A 22,357-nucleotide genomic window follows, 5' to 3' on the forward strand; every position below is an offset into this window, starting at 1 on the left:
CTGTTCTGGGGGGTGCCCGGTGGGTGAGGGACGCTGCCCCACCATGCACAGTTCATCCCCGGGAAGGCTGGTCAGTTGCTGCTGCCCTGGGCTGCATTTGGGCTGTGGCCGATTCCCTCAGCCCCCCGACGCCCACACCGCACTGGCTCCCTTTCCTCCCAGCACACACACCTTTGTAGCCCGGGGTCCAGGACCTCGCAGCCATCTACCTTGTCACTGGCTCCTGTGCGTGGCCCCTGCGATGCCCCTTGGCAGGGCATAGGGCTTTGAAAGCACCCGCCATCCTGAGAGGCCCTGGCATGCCCTGGCAGGGGAGATTGCGGCTACCCAGCCACTCCAGGCGAAGGAGAGATCCCTGGGGCGTGCCTTGAGCTCGGTGCCCGTCTCACCACTCTCTCCCGCAGGCATGGCTGTGCTCCGGAGCACAGAGCCACTCGCCCTGGGCCAGTGGCACAAAGTCTCGGCAGAACGGATCAACAAGGATGGCACCCTGCAGGTGGACAGCAGCAAGCCGGTGAAGAGGTCCTCCCCGGGGAAAAGCCAGGGGCTCAACCTCCGCACGCCCATGTACCTGGGCGGGGTGGACAAATCCGTCACTGTGCCTGCAGCCGCCAGCATCAGCTCCAGCTTCCGTGGCTGCATTGGGGAGGTGAGTCGCACCCTTCTGGAGTCACTCCTGAGCCCTGTAAGGAGTGGAGTCAGAGGAGATGGCGGGCTGGGAGCCAGGACTCCTGGGTTCAAGCCCCAGCACTGGAAAGGGAGTGGGGCCTAGTGGGGTGAGCAGGGGAACCAGGACTCCTGGGTTCTATTCCTAGTGGTGCCATTAACTCTGGAAGTGGTTTACATACGACAGCCCCATAGGGGGCAGGTGAACCCCTTCCTATTTAGCAGCATGGGGGCTGGGGCTCAGCTTGGGGCAGCATGCTCTGAGTGGCTCCTGGGCAGCCTGGATCACATATACTGTGTTCTCTACCCAGCTCTGAAAGTGCCCTTCTGTGCCCGCTCAGCCTGCCCAGTTTGGGGCAGTGCAGGCCTCAGAGCCCCTGGCTGAACCCAGAGAGGCACTGAGGCTGACATGGCGTCTCCTTTTCCCTCCCCCAGATGTCGATCAATGGGAAGAAGGTGGACATCTCCTACAGCTTCCTGGAGAGCCGGGGCGTCACCCAGTGCTACGACAGCTCACCCTGCGACCGCAGGCCCTGCCTGCACGGCGCCACCTGCATGCCCACCGGCGAGTACGAGTTCCAGTGCCTGTGCCAGGATGGCTTCCGAGGTGGGCACGCTTCGTCCCCGCGGTTGGAGCATGGGCAGGGCTAGCAACATCTCTGTGCACCAGGGCACTGCCACCTGTGCTGCCAGGGTCGTTCTCGCAGCAGATTGCAGCCCCACCGCTAGAGTGAGGAGGGGCCCTGAGCTGGGCATCCCCACTCATAGGGTGCCACTCAGGGATGTGCCCAGGGTGGGTCCTCCATAGCTGGGGTCCCTTCTCCCTGGGGATCCGTGACATGGGGCAGGGCGAGTGTGCATGCGTGTACATGTGTTTGTGCTCACCCGTGTGTGCGTGCCCCCTTGTGGGAAGGCTGTGCCCACAACCCCCGGCTGTCTCCCCACAGGCGAGCGCTGCGAGCTCTCTGAGGATCAGTGCCTGCTCAGGAACCCTTGCCTGAACGGTGGGAAGTGCAAGGCAAACCAGTGCCTGTGCCCGGCCGGCTTCTCGGGGACGTACTGCGAGCAGGGTATGCAGCCTGGGGCTGGCGGGCGGGGAGCACAGCCCCCAAGGACCTGCCAGGGCTCTAGCCAGGCCCTTAGAGAGAGGCAGGAGCTGGAGCAGGGCGGCAGAAGGGCCGCTGGGTGCTGTGGGTGCAGGGGGAGAGGAGGAGTCATAGTGGGGGTCAGGGGTCTGTAGGGAGCAAGGGAGGGAACCAAAGCTGAGTGTCCAGGGGGACGGGGGTGGGCAGCAGCATGCCTGGGGGTGGGCTTGGGGGGATGGTGAGTCAGAGTATCTGGAGCTGGGAGGGCTCAGGCAGCAGCGCATCGGGGGCTGGGGGTCTTGGAGGAAGCAGTGTGCCATGGCTTGGGAATCTAGGGGCAGCGTGTGCTCGGGGCGGGGGCTGGGGGCAGCGTGTGCTCGGGGCCGGGGGCAGCGTGTGCTCGGGGCCGGGGGCAGCGTGTGCTCGGGGCGGGGGCTGGGGGCAGCGTGTGCTCGGGGCGGGGGCTGGGGGCTGGGGGCAGCGTGTGCTCGGGCCGGGGGCCGGGGGCAGCATGTGCTCAGAGCGGGGGGCAGCGTGTGCTCGGGGAGGGGGCTGGGGGCAGCGTGTGCTCGGGGCTGGGGGCCGGGGGCAGCGTGTGCTCGGGGCGGGGGCTGGGGGCAGCGTGTGCTCGGGGCAGGGGGCAGCATGTACTCGGGGCGGGGGCTGGGGGCAGCGTGTGCTCGGGGCTGGGGGCTGGGGGCTGGGGGCAGCGTGTGCTCGGGGCAGGGGGCAGCATGAAATCGGTGCGGGGGCTGGGGGCAGCGTGTGCTCGGGGCGGGGGCTGGGGGCCGGGGCAGCGTGTGCTCGGGGCTGGGGGCAGCGTGTGCTCGGGGCGGGGGCTGGGGGCAGCGTGTGCTCGGGGCAGGGGCTGGGGGCCGGGGGCAGCGTGTGCTCGGGGCTGGGGGCAGGGGGCAGCGTGTGCTCGGGGCGGGGGCTGGGGGCCGGGGGCAGCGTGTGCTCGGGGCTGGGGGCGGGGGGCAGCGTGTGCTCGGGGCGGGGGCTGGGGGCCGGGGGCAGCGTGTGCTCGGGGCTGGGGGCCGGGGGCAGCGTGTGCTCGGGGCAGGGGGCAGCATGTGCTCGGGGCTGGGGCTGGGGGCCGGGGGCAGCGTGTGCTCGGGGCTGGGGGCCGGGGGCAGCGTGTGCTCGGGGCAGGGGGCAGCATGTGCTCGGGGCGGGGGCTGGGGGCCGGGGGCAGCGTGTGCTCGGGGCTGGGGGCCGGGGGCAGCGTGTGCTCGGGGCGGGGGCTGGGGGCCGGGGGCAGCGTGTGCTCGGGGCTGGGGGCGGGGGGCAGCGTGTGCTCGGGGCGGGGGCTGGGGGCAGCGTGTGCTCGGGGCTGGGGGCAGCGTGTGCTCAGGGTGGGGGGCAGCGTGTGCTCGGGGCGGGGGCAGGGGGCCGGGGGCAGCGTGTGCTCGGGGCGGGGGGCGGGGGGCAGCGTGTGCTGGGGGGTGGGGCCGGGGGCAGCGTGTGCTCGGGGCCGGGGCAGCGTGTGCTCGGGGCGGGGCTGGGGGCAGCGTGTGCTCGGGGCTGGGGGCAGCGTGTGCTCGGGTGGGGGGCAGCGTGTGCTCGGGCGGGGCTGGGGCCGGGGGCAGCGTGTGCTCGGGGCGGGGGCTGGGGGCCGGGGACAGCGTGTGCTCGGGGCCGGGGGCAGCGTGTGCTCGGGGAGGGGGCAGGGGGCAGCGTGTGCTCGGGGCAGGGGGCAGCGTGTGCTCGGGGCCGGGGGCAGCGTGTGCTCGGGGCGGGGGGCAGCGTGTGCTCGGGGCCGGGGGCACCGTGTGCTCGGGGCCGGGGGCAGCGTGTGCTCGGGGCAGGGGGCAGCGTGTGCTCGGGGCGGGGGGCAGCGTGTGCTCGGGGCGGGGGGCAGCGTGTGCTCGGGGCGGGGGCTGGGGGGCGGGGGCAGCGTGTGCTCGGGGCTGGGGGCGGGGGGCAGCGTGGGCGCGGGGCTGGGGGCGGGGGGCCGGGGGCAGCGTGTGCTCGGGGCTGGGGGCTGGGGGCAGCGTGTGCTCGGGGCTGGGGGCGGGGGGCAGCGTGTGCTCGGGCCGGGGGCTGGGGGGCGGGGGCAGCGTGTGCTCGGGGCTGGGGGCGGGGGGCCGGGGGCAGCGTGTGCTCGGGCTGGGGGGCGGGGGCAGCGTGTGCTCGGGGCTGGGGGCGGGGGGCAGCGTGTGCTCGGGGCGGGGGCTGGGGGCAGCATGTGCTCGGGGGGGGGGGCAGCGTGTGCTCGGGGCGGGGGCTGGGGGCGGGGGGCAGCGTGTGCTCGGGGCTGGGGGCGGGGGGCAGCGTGTGAGCGGGGCGGGGGCTGGGGGCCGGGGGCAGCGTGTGCTCGGGGCTGGGGGCGGGGGGCAGCGTGTGCTCGGGGCGGGGGCTGGGGGCCGGGGGCCGCGAGAGCTCGGGGCTGGGGGCGGGGGGCAGCGTGTGCTCGGGGCTGGGGATGGGGGCGGGGCGAAGCGTGGGCTCGGGGTGGGGGGCAGCGTGTGCTCGGGGCGGGGGCTGGGGGCGGGGGCAGCGTGTGCTCGGGGCTGGGGGTGGGGGGCAGCGTGTGCTGGGGGCGGGGGGGGGGGGCCGGGGGGCAGCGTGTGCTCGGGGTGGGGGGCAGCGTGTGCTCGGGCGGGGGGGCTGGGGGCGGGGGGCAGCGTGTGCTCGGGGCGGGGGCTGGGGGCGGGGGGCAGCGTGTGCTCGGGGCGGGGCGGGGGCGGGGGGCAGCGTGTGCTCGGGGCGGGGGCTGGGGGCGGGGGCAGCGTGTGCGACGGGGCGGGGGCAGCGTGTGCTGGGGGCGGGGGCTGGGGGCGGGGGGCAGCGTGTGCTCGGGGCGGGGGCTGGGGGCGGGGGGCAGCGTGTGCTCGGGCCGGGGGCTGGGGGCGGGGGCAGCGTGTGCTCGGGGCGGGGGGCGGGGGGCAGCGTGTGCTCGGGCCGGGGGCTGGGGGCACAGCACTTGGTATCGGCAGCGCTGTGCAGCGCAGGGCCCAGCAGGGAGCCAGCGCCAGGGCCCGAGCTGGCAGAGCGACACCCTCTGCCTCCCCCTGGCATGGGGCAGCGCTCGTGCCGCGTGCTGCCGCGCTGGGCCGTGCGTTCCCTGTAACCCGTGTGTCTGTCTCCGTGCAGGCCCGGCCCTGGCGGCGCTGGAGCGTGCGTGGGCCCTGGAGGGCAGCGGGGGAAACGGTACGGTGCCCACTTCGCTGGGCGTCTCGCCCACTGCCTCTCTCGTCCCCCCTCCTTGTACGAGCCACCCTGGCCCAGCAGCTCCCAGGCTGCCCTGCGGCTCCCTGCGGGCGGTGGCCAAGGGTGGGGTGGGGCAGCTCACCCCGGGGAGCGGGGGGGGGCTCTAATGACCTGCAGGGGGGAGGCGTCAGGAAGCAGCACTGGCTTCCCTGGGTGCAGCCGGGTTACGCCCAAGCCCAGGTGTGGGACGGGGTGGCTCCCAGCGCCCCCTGCTGTCTGATCCCAGCTCTCGCCCTGCAGATGCCCCAGGCCAGTACGGAGCCTACTTCCAGGATGGCGGCTACCTCGCGCTTCCCCGGCACGTGCTGCCCCGCAGGTGAGTGGGCCCCCTATGCTGTGACGGGGAGAAGGGGCATCGCCCCAGGGCCCCCTGCCGTCTGTGTTCGGGAAGGCCCGGAGCTCCCAGCATGCACCATCGGGGCGAGCACCGGCTCCGGCTCCCAGTGCCAGCCCCGCCATGTTCTGCATAGCCGGGGAGGGAGCCTGGAGTGTGAGCAGCCCTCTGGCTGAGTCCCCCCAGGAGCCGGGGGCCAGAGGAATGGCAGAGCTGGGCCCTGGGTGGGGGGACTGGGGGCTGGTGGGGGCAGGGCTCCCAGGGCACACCATGGTCTGGTCCCTACCCCCCACTGTATACACTGGGGCCCAGGGCTGACAGCCGCTGTCTTCTCCTTGCAGTCACCCCAAGTCTCCAGAGACCATTGAGCTGGAAGTGCGCACGCGCTCCCCGAACGGCCTCCTCCTGTGGCAGGGCGTGGTGAGTCCCGCTGGGGGCTGGGAGAGGACCTGGGCCGGGGCAGGTGGGAGCCAGGCCAGCATGGGTGGCTGGGTGACGGGGAGGGGCTGTCCGGGCTCCCTGGCATTCCGGGCGAGGGTGCCACGGGTGGGATCCAGAGGGAGAGGTGGGCGGGGGCAGGTCGGAGATGAGGGCGGCCTGGGCGTGTCTCGTGGGGCTGGGTTCCAGGGCTGAGGGTGGCACCAGGGACAGGCTGCAGCCTCATCCCCAGCCAGGGCGACTCCATCTCCAGCCCTTGCTGGCCTGGAGTTCTGCAGCGGTGGGTTGAGAGCAGCCAGCAAGGGGGGAAGAGGGGCCAGCGCATGAGGCAGGACAGAGCTGGGCACCCCACTGGGGAGAGGGCCAGGGCTGAGAGGGCACTGGAGTTACCAGCACATAGGGGCACAGTGAGCCCCTCAGGGGGAGCCAGGATGGAGGGCAGGGCTAGGTGCATGGGCCCCCAGGAAGGGCAGAGCAGCCAGGCTCCTGGCTGCCCTCTGGAGAGGAGGGAGAGGGGCCTCCCTTCCAGGGAAGGGGGTGCCAGGCGGGCCTGACCAGCAGTGCCCCCTGCTGTCAGTTGGGGAATTGGCTGCTGAGTGTGATCAGGACACCCATCCACCAGCATGGCACGCCGGCCAGCATGCTGGGCTGCTCCCTGCCCCGCTATGGCATGGACTGGAACCCAGCTCCACTCTGGACTCACATCCCATCGCACCCCCATTGTCTGACCTGCCTGCGCATGCATGAAACCAGCCTGTGCCACCTGGCTCAGGCCAGAGCGCCAGGCCCATACTAATCTGCCATGCTCACCTGTTCATTCCATGCCATGCGGGGCTGGCATTGCCCTAGCGTACCGCTCCCTGAGCCGTGCCATGGCTGCCAGGCTCCCCATCACCCCCCTGGCGCAGGCTGCTTCGCTGTCCATGGGCATTTCACCGCCCTGTTGCACGTTTCTCCTCCAGGTGACCGGGCAGCCTGCTCTCAAGCCACATGCTACTAACGAGGTATTTACTGCAGGGCCCTTGGGTGCTGGGCCTGGCACCACGTGGGGAGCAGCAGTGGGGCTTACAGCCTCCAGGATCACCGGGCTGTGCCTGGTGCACGGGCACCAGCATGCACCGCAGCCAGGGACACACGTGGAGCCCTGACTGGCGAACACTCCCTGCAACTTGGCCCCCGACAGCCGTGTCTCCCCTTGGCCCCAGCCGCGCAGGGGTGGGCATTTCCCACGGCCCGCGGGCAGTGCAGCTGGCTGCCTGTACAGGGTCAGTCGGAGCCTCCAGCCCGGGGTTGCCAAGAAGCCCTGCAGGGGAGCAAGCGCTGCTGGTTGGCTGCTTCATGGGCCCCGTGGCACTGACTGGCACAAGCCCTGGGTGCAGCCGTGGAACTGGCTCCCAGCTCAGCTGGACCTGTTCCCGGGTGGCAGGCAGGGCCCGTGGCTCCAGGGCTGGCTCCTGAGCAGGGTCCCAGCCAGACAGGAGCCAGCAGTCTCATAACGTCTCTCTGGCAGGAGGAAGGGCAGAACGGCAAAGCCAAGGACTTCATCAGCCTCGGCCTGAGAGATGGACACCTGGTGTTCAGGTGAGCATGGCCTGGCGCCAGCTGAGGAGCAAACGGCCACGTGGCCCCTGACGCACCCCTCCTGCCAGCCAGGGAGCATGTCCAGGGCACAGGCTAGAATCCCCAGATCCACCTGCCCTGAACCCACCTTGCCCCTGCTCCCAGATCCACCTTCCCCCTCCCCCCAGCATCCCAGATCCACCTTCCACCATCCCTAGGACTCTGGACCACCTTCCCCCTGACCCGGGGACCCTGGATCCACCTTCCCTCTCCCCCTGGACTCTCCTTCCCCATCACCCCAGGACCTCAGACTCTCCTTCCCTGGAACCCCGGACCCACCTTCCCCTACACCTGGGACCCCAGACCCACCTGCCCCCAGGACCCACCCTCCCCTACACCTGGGACCCCGGACCCACCTGCCCCCAGGACTCACCCTCCCCTACACCTGGGACCCCGGACCCACCTGCCCCCAGGACCCACCTTCCCCTACACCTGGAACCCCGGACCCACCTGCCCCCAGGACCCACCCTCCCCTACACCTGGGACCCCGGACCCACCTGCCCCCAGGACCCACCCTCCCCTACACCTGGGACCCCGGACCAACCTGCCCCCAGGACCCACCTTCCCCTACACCTGGAACCCCGGACCCACCTGGCCCCAGGACCCACCCTCCCCTACACCTGGTAACCCGGACCCACCTGCCCCCAGGACCCACCCTCCCCTACACCTGGAACCCCGGACCCACCTGCCCCCAGGACCCACCTTCCCCTACACCTGGAACCCCGGACCCACCTGCCCCCAGGACCCACCCTCCCCTACACCTGGAACCCCGGACCCACCTGCACCCTGGATCCTCATTCCCCCTGCCTGGGAGCCGGGACCCACCTTCTCTCCCCACTTCTTCACTTCAGATCCACTCTCCTGCCTCTGGGACCCTAGACACACCCTGAGCCCCACCCCCAGGGTCCCAGAACCATCTTTCCCCAGTCTCCCCCAGACCCCATTCCCCCCAAGCGCTGGGTAATGCAGATGCACCCACCACCGAGAGCTGACTAATGCCGGTGCTGCCCCCTCCCCCGAGCGCTGGGTAATGCGGACGCTGCCCCCCAGGAGTGGGTGCTAATGCCAGCCATTCTCCCCGCAGTTACCAGCTGGGCAGCGGCGAAGCCAGCATCGTCTCTGAGGACCCCATCAACGATGGAGAGTGGCACAGAGTGACAGCTGTTCGGTGAGGGGCCCGGGGCTTAGCTCATCACCGACCTGCAGCCACACAGCCCCTGGGAAGGGATGGGGAGGGAGCCATCCCACTGCAAGGCAGCCCTCCAAGTGTTCTGCCAGGGTCCTTAGCCCCAGGCTCCCCCTGCAGAGGGGCTGAGCCGGGCTGGAGCCAGGGAGCCCAGGGGGCAGAGGTGTCACTGGTGTCAGTGGGTGCAGCTCCCCCGTGGTCGATCGTCCTGCCCCCTTGCTCCCGACTGGGATGGGGGCCGGCCTTGGACGAACCCGGCTCACGCCTGGCTCTGTGCCCTGCAGGGAAGGCAGGCGGGGCTCCATTCAGGTGGACGGCGAGGAGCTGGTGAGTGGGGAGTCGCCAGGCAGCAACGTCATAGTGAACACCCAAGGCAGCGTGTACATAGGTGAGGCTGGACTGGCACCCTGGGGACCTGCGGGACTTGGGAGACCTGGGAGTACAGGGTGGGAACTGGGGCTCTCCCCTGCCTGCTCAGCTGGACCCTCCTCTCCAGGAACCTAATGCCCAGGAGCCCTGTCTGAGCCGGCACCGCCACTTCTGGGACAGACCTAGGAGCGATGGGGGCTGGCCTGGCCCAGGGCCCAGCACTTCCCATGGCAGGATGGGCCCAGCTCCCAGGCTCTGCTGGGCCCAGGGCCGGGCACTACCCGTGGCGGGTGGGGCCGGCTCCCAGGCTCTGCGGGGCCCAGGGCCGGGCACTACCCGTGGCGGGTGGGGCCGGCTCCCAGGCTCTGCGGGGCCCAGGGCCGGGCACTACCCGTGGCGGGTGGGGCCGGCTCCCAGGCTCTGCTGGGCCCAGGGCCGGGCACTACCCGTGGCGGGTGGGGCCGGCTCCCAGGCTCTGCTGGGCCCAGGGCCGGGCACTACCCGTGGCGGGTGCGGCCGGCTCCCAGGCTCTGCGGGGCCCAGGGCCCAGCACTTCCCATGGCAGGATGGGCCCAGCTCCCAGGCTCTGCGGGGCCCAGGGCCGGGCACTACCCGTGGTGGGTGGGGCCGGCTCCCAGGCTCTGCGGGGCCCAGGGCCGGGCACTACCCGTGGCGGGTGGGGCCGGCTCCCAGGCTCTGCGGGGCCCAGGGCCGGGCACTACCCGTGGCGGGTGGGGCCGGCTCCCAGGCTCTGCGGGGCCCAGGGCCGGGCACTACCCGTGGCGGGTGGGGCCGGCTCCCAGGCTCTGCGGGGCCCAGGGCCGGGCACTAACCATGGCGGGTGGGGCCGGCTCCCAGGCTCTGCGGGGCCCAGGGCCGGGCACTACCCGTGGCGGGTGGGGCCGGCTCCCAGGCTCTGCGGGGCCCAGGGCCGGGCACTACCCGTGGCGGGTGGGGCCGGCTCCCAGGCTCTGCGGGGCCCAGCTGCATTGCACGGGATGGGACCCTGGTGCGATTCTGCACTGGGGAGCAAAGGAAGCAACATTCCCGGTTTGGGGATGAGCTGAGAGGCTCATGGTCACTTGGGGAATTCCCATAAACCCCCCACCCAAGAAGGGAGGGAAGGTTCTAGTGATTAGAGCTGGGAGGGGAGGGGGGTCCGTCCCCAGCTGTGCCCATCACGCCCTGCGTGTGACCTTAGCTCGCTCCATGGCTCGGTTTCCCTACGTCTCCATGTGAAGGGGCCGTAGGAGCTGCCCAGCCCGCTCTCTGGCAGTGCCCGGTGCCCCGGGGCAATGGGCCTGGGGAGTGATCCAGCCCCGGCTGTGGCTGCTGGAGCGCGAGGGCCACCGGAGCATGGGGCTGCCCCCGCGGTGTCTTTGGGAGCTGACTGTTTCTCCTCTTGCCCCCAGGAGGCGCTCCTGCCATCCAAGCCCTGACTGCCGGCAAGTTCCGCTCAGGAATCACAGGGTGCATTAAAAACCTGGTGCTGAGCAGCGAGCCAGGCCAGCCGCCCCGGCAGCCCATTGACTTGCAGCATCACTCGGAGGCGGGAGTTAACATGCAGGAGTGCCCCTCATAGGCCGGCTGCCGCCGGCCCCGCGTCCGCAGGCCAATCGTGGGACGTTGGCTGTTTTATTATTACCATGATTCACTTTTTTAAAGAAACCCAGAGGAAAATGGTGCTTCGCTGCTACCCCAGACCAGTGGGGGATGGGTTTGTTTGTGATTGGTGCGTGGCAGCAGGGGGGCAGCCACGCCTCCTGCCAGCCCCATGGGAACGCAGACCCTTCGGAACTGAGACGGTGGATTCGACCCAAGCGCACTGGGCCCAGGGCCATAGAGAGCCGGGAGCCCAACCCAGTGCCGGCCCTCGCCACGTCCTGCCCCACAAGATGGGGAGCTCCCCCCTCTGCCTTCCGGCTTCAGTGCTCAGATCATGTGCCCCCGAGCTGGGCGGGAAGGAGGGTGCCAGCTGGCTCTGCTGCGCCCCATGCCCGCTACAGGACGGGGGGCTGGGCTGGGGAGAGGGGCAGATGGGGCATCTTTTCTCTGGGGAGGGACAGGATCCACATTCATCCTCCAAAGCTAGGAGAGTGAGCTCAAAGTCACCGCCTGCCTTGCAGGTGGCACGCCTCACCCCGCTCGGTGAGAGCCTGCCCCCTCTCTCCAGGAGCAGTGAGGGGCTCCCAGCCTGGTCACCCCTCCCGCTCCATGCCCTGGGCAGCACTACAGGGGCCAGCAGGCTGGGGCAGGGGTTCCCACCAGGATCTGTCTGTTTACACTGTGGCCATCCCCGTTGCCTCAGCCACACTCCAGCCCCCGCACCATGGCTGCCCCAAGCCCCTAGCTGGGGCTGTCTCCCTAGAGCCTCACCGGGAGGGTCGTGATGCAGAGCAGGAGGGCAGGGGCAGGCCCCGGGAGCGACCACAGCTCATGCTGCAGGGTACCCTGGCCGGCATCCTGCATGCACGGCTGGGGGCCCAGGCATAAGGACAGCCCCACGGCTTGCTCCAGGTGCTGGTGGCAGGGGCATCCCATGGCCAGAGGCTGTTACGTGTTCCTGTGGGCAGCCAGCAGACACCCCCCCCCCCAAAAAAGATCATTCCTCCCCAGTCAGACGGGCGGACAGATGCAAGTGCCTTACTAGCAGCAGGACCCTCTGGGGGCCGGGCTGCCCCTATTCACCCAACAACCATTGGGCAGACCCTTAAAAGCTGCCCACCCATTCCCTGCCCTGCCCTGCCCTGCCTGGCGGGGGGCGTTTCCTGCTCTGGAGCCATCTGCTCGCAGGACAATCTTCGCTCACTGCTCTGCCAGGTCCAGATCTAAGCACTTACCCAGCGCCAGGCCCTTCGAATCGCACCACCAACTGCACTGGCTGGAGCCTGCCCAGCATCACGGCTCCTTTTTCACCCCCAGCGTCACTTGGTGGGACAGAGATGACTCGGCCTAGGCAGTGGCAGGCCGGGCAGAACAGCCCACTGCAAAGAGCCCTTCGCCCCAGCCCACCCCGGCTCCCTGAGCAGAACCGAGAGCTCCAAGGGCACCTGTTCGAACAGAGCCCAGCAAATGTCACCTCTCTGCCTGGGGTGACGTCCCACCCAGGGCGAGGCGCCAGCACAGGGCACGGCTCCCGCTGCCTTGCATTGCCCGTCTGCCCAGGGCGGCTGCCACCCCAGAGAACAGCAGGGAGCCAGGCTGCTTGTGTTCCTGCCGTTCAGATGGCGCCCTGTTAACGCACCCGACCCCAGACCACGTCCGACTTGTGCTGTTTCACTGGATTCCTATTAAACGACAAATAACGCCTGAGCTGTCTGTCGGAGGGTGAGCTGCGCCTCGGCCCGTGTCTGTCTCAGGCGCCTGCCAGCCGGGCTGGGAGTCACAGCGCGGGGGTGTTAGCAGTTCTCCCATGGGTCCTCTTTGTTAATGAATCCAAACAGCTGCAGGTGCCTGCACTAGCCGGGGGCTGGATGCAGGGTCTGGCAGGGCCCCACCAGTCCTATGGGCCCATGGTGGGATGGGAGCCAGGGCGAAGCCCACACTCCTCTTCCTCTGGCTGGGGAGCAGCGTTTGCGCTAGGGCCACGAGTGCTGAAAAGCAGCTCAGCTCTAGAGGAGAGGAGCTGCAGCCCGTTTACACCAGGTGGGGCTCTGCCCATTGGCTCTAGTGGAGCTGGGGCCAGGTGACACCAGCATCGGGCCCCATGACGCTAACGAGGAGCCTAGCTGATTGCGACCTGCTGCAGATCTGGCCCCACTGACCTGTTCCATGGCCTCTGCAGCCCCCCTGGGAGGGTCAGACCCTGCTCAAAGGGCGCAAGCCTGCAGGGATCAACCCAGCTGCCCCCTATGGCGAAGTACTGCCCAGCACTGGCGCTGTGGGCCTGGTGGGGTCAGACCCCTCATGCCCCTGTAAGGGCAGGCGTAGCCCTATAGTGCCCGGAGCAGAGGGCAGGTCAGTGGCTCTGGCACCCCAGGGTGCTCTGGGGAAGGGGGGGGAGCAGCTACTATCTCACTGGGGGGGCTCCCAGCCCTTGGGATCAGGAGGATCTGGCCTGCCCTCCTGGCAGCCCCCAGGCACCTGCAGCCCCTGCCCAGCTCCCAGGCCCCCCGGCAGGAGTCTGGGCCTGACCTGTGGGGGTGTTTCCCCAGCCTGGAGGGCCTGGCTGCTGCCGCACTGCGCTCTGCTCTCCTGGCCAGCGAAGGCCCCTAGCAGGGGGACCTGTCTGTGAGCCAGGCCCAGGCAGGGCCCACAAGCAGCCAACCCCTCCTGGGGCTGCACCTGCCTGGCCTGGGGGATGGGATGCTGGCCCTGCCAGCCCTGCTTGCCCCTGTCCCAGAGACAGAGCTGGCGGTGGTTGTCCAGGAGCTGGGGGAAGCGCCAGAGCCCCGTTTGTCTGGGGCCCATTGCTCTGCCTCGCCCCGCCGGGGGCAGAACTGCCCCTGGGCAGGCTGAGGGGCCCAGGCATTGCAGGCCAGGCTCTAACCAGCCCAAAGCTGGCGGTGGATTCTCCCTGAAAAGGCCCCGAGCCTGCTCCGCTCAGCCTGAACCATCTCAGGGATGGGGCTGGGGGAGTGCCCCCGCCGTGCCTGGCTTCCCAGCCTCAGCCGGGTCCCGCAGGCCGCAGAGGGCAGTAGTGGCCATTGGGGTCGGCTGTCCTGAGGTTGGGAGCCGCCTGGGCTTGGTTTCCAGAGGGGCTGAATGCTGGCAGCTCATGGGGTTGCAGAGGAGTTTGGGGGCTTGGAGCTGCTGCCAAATTCGGGCCTCGGCACAGACAGGCAGGCAGGTGCAGCGCCCCAGGAAGGGGCCAGGCCTGGTCACCCCCAAAGCTCTTGCAGTAGCATGCCCCTGGCAGCGCGGGCAGCACTAGCGATGCCCACCCAGCCTGCCCGCTTGCAGGGCCAGCTCAGGGCTGGGCACACGCTCCAAAGCAAAGGGCCTGCTTGTTTTATTAGCTGCGGAGAACCTGCTGGGCTCACATCACAGGGTGGGACAATGCGTTCGGGGCGGCAGGCGTCACAACAACAGTCCCGGGCAGAGCCTGACGGGGGCCCGGCCTGCCCCCAGCAGCACGTGCTCGGCGGCGGGGGGCAAATCCCCACACAAGCCGCCGGTGAATCAGTCGCTCCTTCCGCCACCTGCATTGCTCACTGGGGCAACTCCAGGGCTCCCTAGCAGCCCTCTGGGCCCTTGTGTTTCTGGGGGTGGGGGGGGGGGAGGCAAGCAGCTGAGCCTGTCCATGGGAGGAGGCACATGGAGCCTGGCCTGTGTCTATGGGAGTGAGCAGAGGAGGTACTGGGAGCTGCCCTGTCCTCTCGCATCTCTCCCCACCCTGCACCCAGCTGGTATCACAGCCCGTCCTGCTATGAGCCAAGCCAGCGGAGAGAATCCCTGCAGCCCAGACAGGAAAGGTCGGATCGCTGCTCCTCCGGCCAGGGCGGGACGGCAGGGCTGACATCAGCTGGGCCGGTCGGCGCTGTGCTGCGGCGTGACTTTGCTGGAACAGCTGTGGTTCCTGTGGGCACAGCTGCGGGGGCAGAGTTGGCACGAGGCCCACATGGAGTTGCAGCCGGGCAGGAACCGGCAGGCCCCGAGTCTCCAGACAAACCAGCCAGGGGACCAGCAGCACCAGAGCAGGAGGGCTGAGCCCACGCCCAGCCCCAGGAGGATGTAGAGGGCCAGCAGGGAGCACAAGCTCCTCTCACCTGGAGAGGAAGGAAAAGGGCTGGGGACAGCGAGTGCCGGGTGCCTCCCTTCAGCTCCCCAGCACCGCTCTGCCCTCGACGTGCTGGAGCCAAAAGCAGCCCACTCTGGCAAGCCTGCCCTGCCACCGGGTGGGCAGAGCCCCAGGGGCTGCCGTGCCCTCAGGGCCACGGCCATGGGGCCACAGGGCCTGAGCTGCTGCCACCCTGCTCCTGCAATGTGCTGCTAAGCCAGCTGCAGGGTGCACGGGGCGCGCGACCCCAGGGACAGGGTGGACAGAGGCGGCAATGCTGCAGCAGGCTCCCAGGCGCTGGCCCAGGCAGGGTCGCTGTAGGGAGCGGAATGGCGCAGGTGCCCCTTGCAGGGCCCAGAGCCTCGGCGGGGTCAGTGTGAGACAGCAACTGAGCTCCCACTCTGCTGCCGAGGGGCTGCTCCTCGAGCCTGAGCTCAGAGCAGGGGGAGGAGGAACGCACACGTACACATGCCTGTCATCACACACGTGTCATCACACACACACCAGCTGTCATAGCACATGTACATGTGTCATTGCACCCACATGCACCAACCTGTTGTTACAAATGCAGCCACCTCTCATTGCATGTCTCATGGCACAAGTACACATGCACCTCCCCTATTGCATACACCTGCACCTACCTGTCATTGCACATTCCTGCATATGTGTCAATGCATGCACACAAATCATACACCCACCTGTCATTACACACACAGCTGTCATTGCACACACACGTGTCATTGCACAGGTATCATTGCACATGTACACACACAGCTGTTATTGCATATGCACACAGGTAAACATGCAACTACGTGCCATTAGACACCCATACACGTGTCATTGCACACATGCACATACACGTGGCTGTCATTACACGTCATCATACGTTTGTCATTACACAAGTACACACATCTGTCATTGCACACACATGCATGTCATTGCACATGTGCACATATCTGTCATTACATACACATCATTGCATATGGACACACATCTGTCATTATACATGTGCATACACCTGTCATTATACACATATGCACATGCACCCACCTGTCTGTGCATGCACCCACGCATGTGTCATCACACACACATCCAACTATCATTGGACATGCACCCATCTGTCATTACCTATAAGCACACGTGTCATCACAAACACATACTGATGTCATTGCACATGCACTCACATTGTTATTGCACATGTACATACACGCCTGTTATTGCACATACACATCGTACATGTACACACCTGTCATTGCACAAGTGCACGCACATGTCACCACACACGTGCACCCACTTGTCATTACACACAACCACCTTCACACACGCACACACAAACACCTGTCATTACACTCGCACACATCCACACACACACACACACACACACACACACACCTGTTGTGACGAACTAGGAAGGTTCTTAATGTTTTCTCTGAATACTGTGTTGGTGCCTCAGTGTCCCCTATGTCTCTCCGCTCCACCATCGCCAGTCCAGGCTGCTGTTGCTTCTCCTGCAGCTTTTCCTCGGGCTCTTGCTCTCTCTCACGGTCCTCTCGCTTTCTCGGGCTCTGCTCCCATCCCATCCGTCTCCGATCCCCTGATGGGGAACCCGATTGTGAAGACCCTCATCTGGTTGGGGACCAGACTCTCGGGGATGCCTGGCTGCTGCTCCAGCTGCTCCCAGATCCTCTTGTAGCCCCATCTGGGTCAGGAATCTGCTCCTCACAGTGATCCTCCTCCTCCAGCTGCACGATTAACTGGGCCTTGGTGAACTTCCCCATGCGTCACCCTCTCTGTGTGCACAGGATCACAATGTCCTTCTTAAGGAGATGGTGACAGGCCATCACTGCACCGCTCCCAAGCGGCTCTGGACTCACAGGCCTGTGTGCTCTTGGCTCCCCCGTGGCTCCAGGAAGAACCCCTGGTGTGCCAGCCCCTCTCGTGGGCACCATCTCTTTGCCAGGGTCGAGCTGCAGACTCCCCCGCCCCTGGGACTGCTCCTGCAATCCCCAGGGGAACCCTGCTACTACAAAAGTCCTTCTCTCCCCCAGGGTCGAGCGGCCAGCGCCTCCGCCCCTGAGACTGCTCGCTGCAGCCCTCAGGGGGACCCCGTTACTCCAACAGTCCTTTTCACTGGTCACACACTCCCAGAGGTTAACCGCCCCCTGAAACCGTCCCTCTCTGAGCCTTCAGCACGCCTGGTCCTCATTATCCCTCCTTTGTTTTACTGCTCCCCAGTCACTTACTGCAAGAAGCGCCATTCACAGGGTGCAGTACATCCCACCGCTGCCACCAGTTGTCACGGAGTCACCGGGCGATGCTCTGGAACTGCTCCCCACCAAGCCAGTCAGGCCTTTGGGGAGCCTCCTCTCCCTTGGAGGAGACTTGTTCAGGGCAAGAAGCTCACACGGCTTCACCTCCTGGATCTCTTCTTGGAGCATTCAGCATCCTCTGCCCCTCCGTGCGCTTCCCACAGCAAGTCCACCCAGGCGGGTCCTGGGGAAGCCACAGGGTCCTGCAGCCCCACTGCGCAGTCAGACGTGACTCTCAGCCAGCCAGTAACACAGAGGTTTATTCGATGACAGGAACAGGGTCTAAAACAGAGCTTGTAGGTACAGCGAACCGGACCCCTCGGCCGGGTCCATTCTGGGGGGCAGTGAGCCAGACCCCCACGTCTGCCCTCACTCCTCGTCCCCAGCCAGCTCCAGACTGACACCCCCTCCAGCCCCTCCTCCTCTGCTCAGCCCCTTTCCCGGGCCAGGAGATCTCCTGACGTTTTTGTCTCCAACACCTTCAGTTGGCACCTTTGCAGAGGAGGGGCCCAGGCCATCAGTTGCTAGGAGACAGGGTGTCAGGCATTTATGTGCACTGGCCCCTTGCAGCAATCACACCCCCTTATCCCACCACCTAGATACTTAAGAACTGCCTAGGGGACACTGAGGCACCAACACAGTATTCAGAGAAAACATTAAGCACATTCCCTGTTCGTCACACCTGTCATTATAGATGCACACACATGCATCATTGCACACATATACACCCACCTGCCTGTCATTGTACACATGCACGTCACACACGAGCACACACATCTGTCATTACAGACACCTCATTGCACACACACGTGTCATGACAGTCTCATTGCACATGCACACATTTGTCATTGCACACATGTCATCGCACCTGCACACACATCTGTCATTGCACATGGATGCACACATCCATCATTACACATGTGCATGTGTCATAAGACGCTCACACGTCTCTCATTGCACACATGCACAGCCACCTGCCATTACACCCATGTCTGTCATGACACACACATAGCTCTCATTGCACACACGCACGTACCCACACATCTGTCAATCCTTTTGCAAAGTGCTGAGGGAATCCTGGGCTTTGGCCTCCCAGGAACGCGATCAGAAGGGGCCCGGGATGCCCACAGGGTTGGGCTCCCCCCAGGGCATGTCGCAGGGAAGGCTGGTCCAGTGGTTCGGGTACTGAGCTGGGACCTGGTTCAAGTCCCTGCTCTACCACAGCCTTCCTGTATAGGTGACCAGAGAGCAAGTGTAAATAGTCGGGACGGGGGTGGGGGGTAATAGGTGCCTATATAAGAAAAAGCCCCAATAAAATCAGGACATCTGGTCACCCTAGCCCCATGTGACCTTGGGTGCATAGGTGCCAACTCCGTGGGTGCTCTGGGGCTCAAGCACCCACCGAAAATAAATAGGGGGTGCTCAGCACCCACAGGACCTTTTGTGGGCTACGGTGCTTGAACCGTGCTCCTGCCCCCGCTTGGCCTCCCCCCCCCCGAGGTCCTGCCCCCCGCTCGTGGGGGGGGAGGGGCAGAGCGGAGCACCCACTGGCAAAAAGATGTCAGTGCCTGTGTGGGGGTGGGTCCCAGCCCCTGGCCGTGCCCCAGTCCCCGTCTGTACCATGGGGAACAGCCCAGCCCTGTCCCCAGGGCATGCTGAGAACAAGGCCAGGTGCTGAGCACATTTCTAGGCCAGGCCCAGGACGTTGCACGTGGCCTTAGGTACCTGCTGCAGGCTCGTCCTGGGGCGCGGTGTCTGGGGCCAAGGGCTGGCTCTTCTCTGCCCCCCCGCAGGCCGCCAGGCAGGGGGTGATGTGGGCTGCAGGGCTGCTCGCAGGCTGGAGAAATGCTGATGTGAGAGGGCGGCCTGCATGGGGGAGGGGAAGGGGTGTAATTGCACCAGCTGCCGGTGCAGGCGTCAGCCCAGCAAAGAGCCCCCAGGCCAGGAAAACTCTTGGAGTGGAGCAGCCCTGAGCTCCTGCTGCCCCCTCCCACTCCTGGCTACTGCCTCACCTAAGGCCCCATAGCGCCCCGCCCCCCCCAGCCCCGATCTGCTTGCTCCCCCGTCCTCCCCTGCACTCCCGAGTGCACCAGGCAGGATCAGGCCCTATCCATTATCTGCTCTCTGGGGCGCTCCCGCTACCCCGCCCCTGCCTGCCCTCCCCTGGGTTCTCCCCACCCACACTGACCTCTGCACTTGGCAGGGGGGTGGGCTGCCTGGTCCGAGCCATCCCCGCAGTTATCGATTCCCGTCCGGTCACACACCAGGCTCATGGGGATGCACTTGCTGTTCCGGCACTGGAAGTACGGCTCCTCGCTGCACTCGGACATGCTGAAGCCTGAAATGGACATGGCCAGCGCTGACAGCCTGGCAGCTCCTGGTGCGTCACACACCCCTGGGGGCAGCTACTAGCACGCACTGGCGTGGGTACGTGACTCAGTAGCAGAGATCAAGCGTCCAGGCTCCCGGGGATGAGGAGTTTAGGGTACAGGAGATGGCTCAGGGCTGGGGCAAGAGATTGGGCTGTGGGCTCTGGGAGGGAGTTTGGGTGCAGGAGGGGGGGTTCTGAGCTGGGGCAGGGGGTTGGGGTGCAGGAGGGGCTGTGGGCTCTGGGAGGGAGTTTGGGTGCAGGAGGCGGGTTCTGAGCTGGGGCGGGGGGGAGGCACGGAGGGAGGTTTGGGGGTCGGGTGGCTGGACGGCACGTACCTCAGGCGGCTCTCAGAAGAAGTCAGCCTGTCCGGCTCCTAGGCAGAGGGGCCAGGGGGCTCTGTGTACTGCCTGCGCCTGCAGGCACCTCCCCTGCAGCTCCCACTGGCCAATGGGAGCTGCAGAGCCAGCACTCGGGGCAGGGGCAGCACACGGAGCCCGCTGGCCGCCCCAGTGCCTAGGAGCCGGATATGCCAGCAGCTTCCGAGAGCCGCGCGGAGCCAGGTCAGGCCTGGCGCCGGCCTTAGCCCCGCTGCACCACCGACTGGCCTTTTAGCGGCCTGGTCAGTGGTGCTGACCGGAGCCGCCAGGGTCCCTTTCCAACAGGGCGTTCCGGTCGAAAGCCTGGCAACCTTAGCCACGCCGCAGCGTTTCAGACCCAGGATCTCTGCAAGCTGGGGCCCTGCCTGGGGCACTGCAAGCAGGAATTAACACCCCACTAGCCACAGGTGAGCCAGCAGGGCCAGGCCTGCAAGAGGCGAAAGGATATGGCAGCACCCACTGCTCTGGGGAGGAGATGGCCTCTCCAGTCGTGGCGGGAGGCACCAGAGCAGTGCGGGGGTCTGACCAGGAAGAACGGCCTTTGGTTTCTCTTGGGACCCACTGGCTCTGGGGCCTGGCGGTGACCACTGAGAGTGGAGCCAGGCAATCACACCACCCACACCCAGCTCACTGGTGTCAGGGACAGGTCGCCACTGATCTCAGCAGGGCCACGAGGGCACCCTGGCTAAAGGGCTCTTTGCAGGGCCAGGAACCCTGTGTCTCAGAGCCCCAGACAGCCGGCACGCCCTGAACTACGCTGGCCACAGTGGGCTCGGCTCTGCGCGAGGTGGGGCGGGTGCGCAGCTGAGAGAAAAAGAGAGCGCGTGAGGGTTCATGTGCGAGGATGTGCAACCTTGTGTGAGATTGTGTGTGTGCACGTGTGTGTGTGTACAGGAGTGTGTGTATGCAGCTGTTCATGTGCAGCCTTGTGTGAGACTGTGTGTGTAAGCATGTGTGCAGCCATCTGTGAGATGTGGTATGCGTGTGTGCAGCCTTGTGTGTGTGTATATAGGTATGTGTACAGCCTGTGTGAGCCGGTGTATGTCCAGGAATACATGTGCAGCTGTGCGCGTGGGACATAGGCACATGTCGGTGTGTGTTCCAGGTGACTGTGGAGTCCCTGGCAAATAGGTGCATTGTCCCCGGGCTCTGATAAGTGTTCGGGGTGATGCGCTATCACACGCGCTTGCGGCCAAGTCCATGTCATGCCTGATCCACCCCCACCGCCTGTCATGTGGCCTTTTGAATCTGCACCCCTGGGCATTCACGTGCCAGCCCTGCCTCTGCCCCCCGCCTGCCCTGATCCAGTCACCCAAGGACAAGGCTCCTGTGGAGCCTGGCGGAGATTCAGCAGGTGGCACAAATACTCAGTTTATTTCCGCCACTGAAGCCTTTTGCCACACGTGCCCTGTCCCTGTGCTGGCCAGTGACCAGGCCCCAGGCCCCAGCTGGCGAGGGCCCCTGTGCAGGTGGGGGGGGCTGGGCAGCTGATCTTTGGGCTGAACACTGGTTGGAGCTGGGCAGTCTGGCAAGGTCCTTTGGCTTGTGCCCCCTGCACGCGTTGCCCCTCACCCAGCCGGAAGGATGTAAAATCGCCCACGAAATCCACCCGCGGCTGCTGCCCCCGTGTCACCAAGCGCAGGGTCAGGTAGTTCCCGGTGGACAGGATGGGCCTGGGGATGCTCTTCCCACACAGCGGGAACCCCAGGGGCTCGGCGGCGCGATCTCGGCCATCGTAGAACTGCACATACGATCCAGCATTGCAGGGGTCCTGACGCGCCCCGTCTCCGCCGGCTGAGGGCTGCCCAGGCCCCCGCTGGCTGGGCCGGGCCGGCTCTGGAGGCAGAGGCGCTCGGGTGGCGTTGGGCGGGGGCCCGCCGCTGGGGGCCAGGCGCAGCAGGCTGTACACCAAGAAGAAGCGGAACTGGAACTGGACTTTGTCTCGGGGCGCCGCGGCCTGCATGGTGAGGGAGCAGTCCGTCCCCGTGGCCACGAAGTAGTAGCGCCGGGAGTCCCTGTGCGAATTGATAATCAGCCCGTCGTCTCTGATGGTCTGCCCACAAAAATCCACCAGGTTAACTGGGGTGGGGGGAGAGAGAAAGAGAGTCGCCATCCGAGCCCCGGCAGGACGTGCAGCCCCTGAATCCCACTGCCACTGCCCCTGCCCCTGCCCTGGGAGACGGCTAAGAACGCAAACGGCCACAGGCTCATCCCGCCTAGCGCCCAGCTGCTCTAACAACGCGCACCAGCTCGCACAGCTGCAGCCTGCTCTGGGGACACACAGATGCCGCCTTCCAGGGTTGTGCCTCTGACCCCAAGGGCCAGGATCCACAAACCCCACAGCAGGCAGGAAGGGGTTAAAGAGCAGCCGTGGACTCAGGCAGCCCTGCCCCATGCACCTATGACTGATGCCAGGTTTGGAGGAGGTGCTTTACCAGGGAGAAGCCCAGTTCAGAGGCCCCCCAGCTCTGGGAGAGCATCAGGCCTCTACCCCTCAGCTCCCAGCTGGGAGCCTAGGTGCTGTCAGGCTCCTGCACACAGTGGGTGCAGTATGATGGCCGGGTCCCTGGTGGTGCTGGGCTCTATTGCTGTTTGTTTGCTTTTCATGCTTTGCTGTGGCCATAGGTGCTGGAACTGGGCGGTGGGGCGCACTGGTGAGGCTGCCCTACC

General features: G+C 66.7%; 2 protein-coding genes across 6 annotated transcripts in view; one reads left to right on the plus strand and one right to left on the minus strand.

The window, feature by feature from the left end:
• HSPG2 (heparan sulfate proteoglycan 2) overlaps nt 1-12,223 on the plus strand; it is a 147,424-nt gene extending 135,201 nt beyond the window's left edge. For 4 of the 5 annotated variants that reach the window (XM_044996294.1, XM_044996298.1, XM_044996299.1 and 1 more), the window contains 11 exons: nt 405-649; nt 1,102-1,273; nt 1,614-1,736; nt 4,848-4,904; nt 5,205-5,280; nt 5,640-5,718; nt 6,699-6,740; nt 7,247-7,317; nt 8,441-8,524; nt 8,827-8,930; nt 10,324-12,223. In XM_044996294.1, coding sequence (XP_044852229.1) covers nt 405-649; nt 1,102-1,273; nt 1,614-1,736; nt 4,848-4,904; nt 5,205-5,280; nt 5,640-5,718; nt 6,699-6,740; nt 7,247-7,317; nt 8,441-8,524; nt 8,827-8,930; nt 10,324-10,493 — 1,223 coding nt within the window. In that variant the 3' untranslated portion in view covers nt 10,494-12,223. The remainder of the gene's footprint in view (nt 1-404; nt 650-1,101; nt 1,274-1,613; nt 1,737-4,847; nt 4,905-5,204; nt 5,281-5,639; nt 5,719-6,698; nt 6,741-7,246; nt 7,318-8,440; nt 8,525-8,826; nt 8,931-10,323) is intronic. The other variant, XM_044996296.1, reaches the window with a different exon arrangement.
• A 1,632-nt stretch (nt 12,224-13,855) lies between these two features.
• LDLRAD2 (low density lipoprotein receptor class A domain containing 2) overlaps nt 13,856-22,357 on the minus strand; it is a 48,270-nt gene continuing 39,768 nt past the window's right edge. Inside the window, exons 2-5 of the mRNA XM_044996572.1 lie at nt 21,260-21,766; nt 19,128-19,277; nt 18,665-18,805; nt 13,856-14,619 (exon numbers count right to left, since the gene is read on the minus strand). Coding sequence (XP_044852507.1) covers nt 14,372-14,619; nt 18,665-18,805; nt 19,128-19,277; nt 21,260-21,766 — 1,046 coding nt within the window. The 3' untranslated portion in view covers nt 13,856-14,371. The remainder of the gene's footprint in view (nt 14,620-18,664; nt 18,806-19,127; nt 19,278-21,259; nt 21,767-22,357) is intronic.

Source organism: Mauremys mutica, chromosome 21, assembly GCF_020497125.1.
Source record: "Mauremys mutica isolate MM-2020 ecotype Southern chromosome 21, ASM2049712v1, whole genome shotgun sequence".
In the NCBI taxonomy this organism is placed as follows: Eukaryota; Metazoa; Chordata; order Testudines; family Geoemydidae; genus Mauremys; species Mauremys mutica.